Here is a 10079-nt window from a genome sequence, read left to right as displayed (position 1 = left end):
CTGCGGTGGGTAGATGCTCACGCCAGGCCCTTCAGCACCGTCAAGCCGATGTACGTGGTCACAGCCTCGACTGGAACCAGCCCAAGGCCATCTGCTGCTACGGCCACTGTACCCCTGGCCAGAGCCAGGGGCACCAGCCCCAACTGTGGTGGAAACAGGAACCCTAAGCCCCCTTCCCCAGTGAAGAGCCCTGGAGCCCCACCCAGGGAGGGAATGCTGGCCCCACTGGGCCTGCTGGCCTTCCTGACCTTGGCAGTAGCCACGCTGTATAGGCTGTCCTTGGCAATACCGGGGCAGTAGGCCAAGAAGGAAATTCTGACTAATAAAGACCCTCCACAGCACCGAGTGATCACTCACCTCTACCCACCGTGGCAGCCTGAGAGCCTCCCGCACTTCTGCCCACACTGAGACACCTGGGGCCGGGGGCACAGGAAGTGGCAGTCTTTGTCCATCACCCTCCCTAGCAGGATGGTCAGATGTCTGAGCCCAATAAAAGTAGGGAAAACAGGAACTTCAAATACTGGGTGGAAATGATACCTAGCCTAAAACCCAATCCCAGCAGCCAAGAAAGGAGACAGCAGCTCCAAATAGTTGGATTTATTATAAACAAGGGTACAGACCCTAGACTCTCCAAAACGCATCAACAGGTACAAAGCTACTATGTGGTGAGACATTAACGGAGGGATAAGGAACACCGAGGTATGTGTCTGGGCCAGAGCAGCCACCAAGGGTCCCCTCCACCTTTGGTCCAGATGACATCTTGGCCCAGGCGTCCCCACTGCCAAGACAAACTGTGGCCTGGGGTACAGGAGCTGGAAAGCCTGTGAGGCTGGCGCTGGGGAAGCAGGGACTATCAGACATCAGAGTCCCTCTGCTCTCTGGGGCAGTTTTCCTCCAGGACCCAGGGGTTTCAGCCTCACAGCAACTATTACACACATTTTGAAACAGAAAACAGGCAAAATACTTAGCTAAAAGTAAAACAAAAACACTGCAGGGAGGACACCTGAGTGTGTAGGTGGACAGAGGCCACCCTGCCCACTTAAGGTGGTGGCCAGAGCCAACCAAGGCAGCCAGAACCGAGGGTAAATGTGGCCCTCCAGGTGGTCCCAGGAAGGATGCAAGAACACAGACCAGGCAGACAGCTCTCAGGGGAGGGTGGGGCTCTGCCTGAGGTGTTTTGATATCGGGAGGCTGCCCACCCTCCACTGAGCATGGCACAGGCTCAGGGAGCTATGGGAAAGGGTTGAGACCCACCTGTAGCCAGTTCCCAAGCCTCACCCACCTGCCTGCATCATGGCTCGGGTTCTTCAAAGACAAGCCTGGGGACAAGCCATGGCCTTGAGCAATGGCTAGCCATTCTGCAGAAACTGGAACACGCGTGCATCCTGGCGGCAAAAGTCTGTACTATCCTAGTGTGACAAGCCCCACTTGCTCTCCCTGGGGTGGTCTGGAAAAGAACTGTTCTTTGAATTTTGCTTGAGATTTCAGGAAGCATAATTTCGAGTGAGGAAGGCAACAAAGTGTGGTCCCAGCAACTCTGGCAAGGATTGTTCCCAACCCCCCATTGGCATCACAAGAAGCCTCATGTACAAACAGGACACACACACCACGCACAGGGAGAAAAGGACCGTGCCTGCATACCCATTCACACGCACACGACAGATCAAGTGGCAGCCAGAGATGCAAGGTTGTGCTCAGGGGGCTGCCTTCGGGGGGTCCATGTAGGCTGGATTGTAAGGAGGCTGGCTGGCCGGGTAGGGCATGGCTGCACCTCCTGAAAATAGAGAGGACACTGGTTGGCCGTGGGCACGGCTGCAGGGGGTCAGGCACAGTTGGAGTTGGTAGGGGTACTCACCAGCCATTGTCTCATGGTAGGCGGGGGGGCCCATGGGCTGGGCCGGGTAGGGTGGTGGGTACTGCGTGGGGTAGGGCGCTGCTGGCATCCCTGGCTGGGGGGGCATGGCGTGGTAGCCCTGGTACGTTGGTCCGGGGTAGCTGGGCGGCACACTTGGAGCTTGTGAGTAAGGGCTGTGCACTACTGTGGTGGACGTGGTGGTAGTCACAACCGCTGAAAAGAGAGTCCCAGTTAGGACCCTCAGGCCTGCCACCCCTCCCTCCAGCTCAGCTCCGTCAGGCCCCTGGTAAACCACGCCCACCACCTGGGATCGGCACCCTCACACAAGGGGTCACAGTGGGGCAGGTGGGCTGGGGATGCTTACGACGCGGTCGGCAGCACATCTTGTACAAATAGCAGCAGGAGCAGGTGAAGCAGATGATGATGGTGACAACGGAGAGCACAAAGATGGTCAGTCCGACGGCAACAGTCGTTCCAAACCTGCCAAAAAGCCAGTGAAGGCCCAGGGCCTCTCTCCCCTACCCAGGACCAGCAGTCCACACCACACCCGTTCCCGAGGTGCACCCCTCTTGCCGGAGGAGACTCTGGGCAACACAGATACAGCAACCTCTGGGGTATGTAGCTTGAACCTGTTTCAGCCTCAGGTGTTTCCTCAAGTGTAAAATGGGGTTGACTGAGAGTCCATGTGAGGCCCCTTGCCCAGGGGGGGCTCCCTGGCCACACCTTCAGGAGCATGGGAGAGAGTTCTTCAGGTGTCTCCCCCATACACACATCTTGTCTACCCCCACCAAGCCAGCGGCAGATGCCCATCGAGTACACGCCACAAGCCACGCACTGTGTGGCTTGAACCAAAAACTCAGAGGTGGGTGAGACAGACTAACTCATGCCCTCTGGGAGCCCACAGATTATTAGAGGAGGCAGGTGTTGAAGGGAAAATGACTCAGGAAGCACAGGTAACAAAAACGAGGAGAAGTTCCAGGAAAGGGGAGGCTGGTGTGGCCAGAACAGTGAAGAGAGGCACGCAGCGAGCCCAGGGTAGGGCTGCTGGCCCCCAGAGTGACGGTGAGCTTGCTGGGTGCCAAGCACTGTGCCAGGTTTCCACATACACCCTCGCTCTGACCAGAAGGGCAGGTGGGTAAACTAAGAGCCGGGCGGGGCTGGAGGGGCCCTGCCTTCTGGAAGAGGCCGCCTCCCTGCCCACGCAGGCCCCTCAGCAAGGACCAGGACCAAGTAGAGAGCCCACCCCCTGAGAAAGCAGGCCCTAGGTGGGAAGTTCACCAAACCCGACCTTCAAGGGCACAGCCACAGCCCCAAGCTGTCCTCCCCTGTTCCCCGAGGCCAAGCAGTGTTCCAGTAAAAGGCAACTGTACCAAGCACATCAAAACATGGAAGGGGCTTGGTGAGCTTTAGGCAATCGCCTCCCCTGAGGCCTGGGGGAAGGCTGGGCACCCCCCTTCGCCCCGCTTTGGGTGGAGGGTCTTCCATCTCACAGCCCAGATGGGCAGCACAAGTTGAGCAAGGCCCGGCACACAGCTTTGGGACAGAGTAAGGACAGACCTTTCACACTCCAGACTCAAAATACCTGACTGCGTGCGTTCGTAAAATAGGAGCCGTTGGCCACTGTGAGGCCCAGAACAAGGCCCCAAGACAGGACCGTCAGGAGGTACCTTCCTGCCTAACCAGAGGAGCCTGTCAGTGCTCCTCACCCACAAGCTCCTCCCAGACCTTCCACTGACCCAGGGATGTAGACACGCACACCCACGTTCACATGCGATCAATAGCACTCAACTGTAGGCCCACCACCACCGATCTCTAATCTCTCTCTTTCTCTCTCTTCTGTCTCTGTCTCTGACACACAGTATGGAGCCCAAGCTCACCCCATGTTAGCCTCCACCTTCACTCAGGGGCCTCCTGCACCCCCGGACTTCCCCTTTCCATCATGAGGTCACTCGGTTTCAATCTCCTCCCCTTTCCAGGAAAAGTAAAGCAAATCTCCTCGGCCCTCCCCTACCCCTGACGTCAGAGGCAGGAAGGAGAGATGCAGGGCCTCTTAAAGACACAGTGCGGCTGGCGGGGGCCCCAGCTGCTCCCAGCTGCGCTCCAAACTGGGGCCAGGAGTGGGGAGGGATGTGCTCGGCTGTCTTCCTGGAGCTGCCTCCCCAGCCCTGCCTGCCCAGGCCCAGCTTCTCCACCCCACTGTCCAGGAGAGCACTACCACGGGGTCCAAGACATGCCCCGCCTAGGGTCCCCAAACCACGCTCCTGCTCCGCCCAGCTCAGCCGGCCAGCCCTGTTCCAGCGGTCCCCTCGATGGGCTCCTTCGGCCATCTAAGCCCACCAGCAGACCCGGGGGCCTGCCGGCCCGTCCCCTCGGCTCCTCCTCTCCCACCAGCACATGCTCCAAGCCACAAACCTGCCTGAACCTGAACCTGCCTCACCAGGAAGATGCAGATGCCTCCCCAAGTCCCCTTGGCCACCCTGTCAGGTCTTATCTTGTCACTCCTGCTCGAAAGCCTAGTGTGGCTCCTGTAGCTCCTGGGGTCACACAGGAATTTGCTTTATAATTTACTTGTTAAACTTTGTGTGATGGGTGTTTGTATCTGTACTTTTCTCTCTGTGTGTGTGTGTGTATATATATATATATATATATATAAATACATACATAATAGTTGATAATAAAAGGAAAAAATCTAGGATTTGTCTCATCAGATAGTAACACTTACAATAGGCAAATGTTAATCTTAATTAAAAGTAAATAAGATAAAACTTGTGTGGCCTGGGACTCCCACCCTCCCTCCTGTGTGCTCTAGCCACATCACCCTCCTTTTCAGTTTTCGAAAGCACCATGCTATGTCCTACCTCAGGGCCTTTGCACACGCATTTCCTCCCACCCAACTGCCCCGTCTGCTCTTCTCTTCCTCCCACCCCTACACAATTAATTCTTGGTCACTTTTCAGACCTCAGCTCAAAACATCACTTCCTCAGGGACACCTTCCCTGACCATGCAGATGAGGTCAGGCTCCTCGATAAGTGCTCTTACAAATCGAATTCTTGTCTACCTCAGTTTATAAACACACACTGCTTTGTGTGAGCGTTTGATTAATGTGCATCTTACCTCCAGCCTGTGGATTCATGGATGCACAGACTGCACCAGCTCTGGACCATCACTGTATCTCCAGTGCCTGGCCATACAGGAGGTGCTCAATAAGTATTTAACAAATGAATAAATTCACTCAGGGACCCCATGGACAGCACCTAGTAGGACAGCAAGGCACATTGCCCTGAGGAACAGCAATATTTGAGGGGTGGTTGCAGAATGGGGCAGGGGCCTGTGGCCACAACAGGCCACGACACTAATGGAACCACACCTCTGAAAGGAAGGAATGGGGCTTCCCAAGGCTGAGGCTACCTCCCAGATCAAGGAGCCCAAAGGCCAAGTTCAGAAGGCAGAGTTGGCCTAGGCAGGAAGGGACAGAAGGCCAGGGGAACAAGAGCCCAGGCAAGGAACTTGCAGCGGGGCTGAATGGGACGGTCCCTAGGAGGCCAAAGACTTCCAACGTCCAGACACCGAGAGGGCCATCTCTGGAAGTGAGACACCAGCACTCTCACCGTGACGCTGGCCAGGCAGCACGCGGCCGTGACACAGTGGGTGAGAGAGCTGCGGAAAGAGCGCAGTGAGGGCTGAGGACTGACACAGGTTGGCGATGCCCACACCTCACATAGTGGACCTCCCTGCCCTCCCCCTGCACCATCACAGCAGAGTCAGCGCAGAGGGTCAGCAGTGACCTGCCTGGAGCCTGGAGCCAGCGGTTCCACCACTTGAGTGCTTCAGAACACACCATTCCTGCCTGATCATCCTGTGAGTGAAAGGAGCTAGGCAGGGACAATGAAATCAGGACCCAAAAGAACCATGACAGGGAACCAAGGAAGCTCTGGGGAAGGAACCAGCCACTGACCATCAACAGGGCAGGACAGGAGTCACCTGCCAAAGTGGGGAGTGGGTGGAAGACCCACAGGTAACATGGCCACACCATGGGGAGCATGGAGCCCAGGCCATGACAGGTAGATGTGGTCTCATCTGCATCGCCGTGCTCTGACCTGGTGCCTCGTTCCTGGAGAACCCAAGGAGTCACCCAGAGGGAGAGCGGGGGTAGGGGGGTGAAGTCCAAGAATGAAGGGGGAGGGGTCGGAGGTGGGGAGGGGGGCAGAGCTGGCACAGGCCCACTCAGCACATAGGGTCCTTCCCCTGTCGAGCGTCCCCCGAGCTTCCAACCAGGGCTGGACCCCACCAAGGAACCAATGCTCCAATGGACAAACAACAGTGCCCTTGGCCAAGGGGGCATCACACGAATGCTCACCCAAGAGGATGTCTCCTTGGGGCCCAGAGGGGCGGCCACCTGGGGGCATCCACAGGAGATGTGTCACCGATGACCCCATCCCTCCACCCTCCCAGCACCTGCTCCTGGAGCCCTAAACCTTTGTAAGGCAGGTGCTGTGCGCCACGCTGGGGCTCTGCTCAGAAGCAGAGGAGAGATGGGGCAGTATGGGGTGGGGGCCCAAGGGGGCTGAGCAGCATCTGCACTCCCAGCAGATGGGCAAGATGGCCTGGTGGGGAGGCAGCAGGGCACTCGCACCTCTGCACCTGCAGGAGGTGGGGGAGATGCTCCTGAGCTGGCCCCGGGAAGCCACTTCTCCTCTGCCTCCTGGGGGACCTTGTTCTGCAGTGTGGAACCCACATTTCTCACACAGCGCTCAATACTCACTCACAAACCCGGCCACCTTCCACTTTCCTTCCCCCTCTCTGAACCTCTCCAGCTCCTCCTGCAGCTGATGCTCAAATGTCACTGACCCTCAACACACTCAGTCCCACCCAAATCCGAGCCCTTCACCCGAAACCCACTCCTCCTCTGTCCTGTATCCCCCCATGCAGGGCAGAGAGCAGGACAGCACACCGCGGCCCCTTCCCTGGCCACCTTCCTAGCAGGCAGCCTCACCTCACCTCACCCCGCCAGCCCAGCCTCTCTCTGGCCTACAACACCTGGACCAGGAAGCCATGGTCCAGGCTCCCCACCAGCTGCTGACATCCTCCGGGGAGTAGCCAGAGTGGTCTTCATCCTAAAACACCATTCAGACCCCGGCACTGCCCAGAGCCCTCCGTGGTGCCTCGGGCCTCAGCAACTCCCTGCACGTAGAGGGAGTGGCGCTTCCAGGTCTCAGTCTCTGACCAACATAGGGAACAGGCTCAGCGCACAGAACAGAGGGAGGAGGCCCAGCCACAGTTGCCTAGGAGCAAAGCAGCGCCTCTTCCCCTCCCCCACTCACAGGAGCCCTGCCCCAATTCCTCTGCAGCCAGAGAAGCCCATACTCACCCAGGCCCACAGGGCAAGATGGGACAGGACAAGAACCTGGACCCCACTACACAGCCCCAGAGCCCAAAGTCTCTTCCTCCAAAGGGGCAACCAGGCCTAGGTGGACCTTCTCAGAGGGGCTTCTAGATCCACCGAGATAGAGGGCAGATGGCACGTGGAACAGACTCCGCCAGGAAAACACACAAGCAGCTGCACACCCACTCCATCCACGCGAAATGTGCATCACAACACCCGTCACGGTGGCAATAAGACAGGGCAGGAACCTGGCCAAGGGGACTGGAGTTTGGGCAATTGGGGTATTCCCCGGCCCCCTGAAGGGAAGGCCCTGACAATAACCATGACCCACAAACCCTGACACAGACTGTGCATCATCAGTTATTCCAGCATCTTTACTACACAATAATCACTCCATCGCTATGCACCCTGCACCACCATTGCCCCCATCACTTTCACCACTGCCACCATTACCCCAACACCAACACCCACCACCAGCATCCTTATCACATCTCCCTGTCACTGTCCCCCATCGCCACCATCACCTCCTACCATCATACACCTGCGTGTCACCCCAATACATAGCCCCACCATAGCCCCCATGACCATCAGCCTCTACACCATCAACATGCACTACTCCCCCATTACCACACCCCCACCATCATCTACCATCACCCTATCCCAGACCAAGAAGCCAGACGTGATAGGGATGCTGGTGGTGGGTATTGGCGTTGGGGTAATGGTGGCAGGGGTGACAGTGACGCGGGCAATGGTGGTGTGGGGTGCAGAGTGATGGGGTGATTATTGTGGGGTAAAGATGCCAGGATAACTGATGATGCGCCATCTCTGTGTCAGGGTTTGTGGGTCGTGGTTATTGTCAGGGCCTCTCCCCACCACCACTGTGCCATCACCACACACTCAGAATTGCAGCCCCCATCATCTCACCCCTGCCAGCACTGCCGCATCACTATTGCCTTTGCCACTATCATCCCCATCGCTGTCACGCCCTCCCCATCACCTACACCCATAGGTCACCTGTGCCCACACCATCACCTAGGTCAATATGAACACCCACACCTGGCCTTTCCATCGTGAACCCCCAGCCGCAGTCTCCCCCATCCCTGGCACAATGATGAAGACACCCAACACAAGGATCAAAGGTCCTGGAGGTCAGATATGGTGACAGCTTCTCTGGGGCCCTAGCCCAAGGACTCTGTGCCGTCCCAGTCCCCACAGCCCTCCTGAGCCCCCTTGTCACCTCTTCCAGGAAGATGTACCCAGCCTGCAGGTTTTATTTACCCGGACATGGGGTCGCTGTCCAGGATAGAGCGGAACTTCAGTGTCGAGCCCAGCTGTTCTGGTGGCTCCACATTGGTGGGGACGCTGCAAAGAGGAAACCTCACAATTAACACACCCCACCCCGCACACCGAGAACGAACAAACACTACCTTAGCACACACACAGAACATGCACGAAAGCCAACCCCATACTGGGCCAGAGAAGTAGCCCTGGGGGCCTCTGGAGGACAGATATCACACACACCAAGATCTCAGGCTACAAAGCCACACGTCCTTCTAAAGTGCACATGGAATGTTCTCTAGGACAGACCTCATGTGAGGCCACAAAACCAGTCTCAAGAGATCTGAAAAGACAGTTATCATGCAAAGTATCTTCAACCACAATGGGATGAAGTTATAAATCAGTAACAAAAGACACACACCACAAAGTTAAAGAAAAAAATCCTAAAAAAAACCCCTCATACCTTGGGAAACTAACATATTACAGCAACAACAACAACAAAAGAACTGTGGCTTAAATAAGAAATCATAGAGGAAATTAAGAAATCTGTAAAACTGAATGATAATAAAAATACCACTGGTCAAAATTTGTGAAACACAGCTAAAGGGTTCTTAGAGGGAAATTATAGCTTCCATACTGACATGGTAGTAAACTGAAGAAGATGGGAAAAATGTAATAGAACAAACCCCCCAAATAAGGAAGGAATTAATAAAGATAAGTGCAAAAATAAAAGAGAATAGCAGCCGTGGAAAATAATAGAGAAGATTAACAGAACCAAAGCTGGTGGACCTCCGGCAAGACTAATCAAGAAAAGGAGAAAAGACACAAAAAGATAAAAATACAGAATGAAAAGGGGTAAACTATGGACACAACAGAGATTTTAAAAATAATAACTGTCTGGGAATTCCCTGGTGGTCCAGTGATTAGGACTTGGCGCTCTCACTGCTGAGGCCTGGGTCCAATCCCTGGTCAGGGAACTAAGATCCCACAAGCCTCATGGTGCAGCCCCCCTCCCCCAAATGATAATAACTGTTTGAATTGAACAAACCACCTGTGAAAGGCATTTTTGAAACAAGTGGAGGCAACTGAAGACAGACTAGTACAGAAAGCTATTAATGAACTGCTGTTAATTGTGCCATGTATGTTCCTGATGTATGATTACATTTCTTTTTAAAGGACTCACTTCTGCAGATAACTAACATTTAAGGAGAAATTTTTATGCCTGGGATGGGTTTTTAAATAATCCAGAAAACAAAAGTAGTGGGAGGTATATGGAACACTAATGTCAGAGTATTGATAACTATGGGAGCAGGTGATGGATATATGGATTTATTATTCTCTCTGCTTTTGTATGTATTTGAAAATTCTCAAAATAAATTCTCAAAAACTTAACAAAGTAAAATTCAAGAAACAAACAAACAAAAAAAAATGCAAGAGCATTAGGAACAACTATACCATACTAAATTTGAAGAAAGAAGAAAATATTTTTTAAAAATTCAGTGTGGGGCTTCCCTGGTGGCGCAGTGGTTGAGAGTCCGCCTGCCGATGCAGGCGACACGGGCT

General features: G+C 54.8%; 1 protein-coding gene across 5 annotated transcripts in view; it reads right to left on the bottom strand.

Moving 5' to 3' along the window:
• Positions 1-507: 507 nt before the first annotated feature.
• SHISA5 (shisa family member 5) overlaps positions 508-10079 on the bottom strand; it is a 20073-nt gene continuing 10501 nt past the window's right edge. Inside the window, exons 2-5 of one of the 5 annotated variants that reach the window (XM_024123765.3) lie at positions 8476-8600; positions 2220-2335; positions 1856-2068; positions 508-1774 (exon numbers count right to left, since the gene is read on the bottom strand). In XM_024123765.3, the coding sequence (XP_023979533.1) occupies positions 1695-1774; positions 1856-2068; positions 2220-2335; positions 8476-8600 (534 nt within the window). In that variant the 3' untranslated portion in view covers positions 508-1694. Of the gene's footprint in view, positions 1775-1855; positions 2069-2219; positions 2336-3732; positions 4404-8475; positions 8601-10079 lie in introns of those variants that run through there. The other 4 variants (XM_024123766.3, XM_007115377.4, XM_024123767.3 and 1 more) reach the window with 4 other exon arrangements.

Source organism: Physeter macrocephalus, chromosome 18, assembly GCF_002837175.3.
Source record: "Physeter macrocephalus isolate SW-GA chromosome 18, ASM283717v5, whole genome shotgun sequence".
Classification (NCBI taxonomy): domain Eukaryota; kingdom Metazoa; phylum Chordata; class Mammalia; order Artiodactyla; family Physeteridae; genus Physeter; species Physeter macrocephalus.
This window is presented reverse-complemented; position numbering and strand designations above follow the sequence as displayed.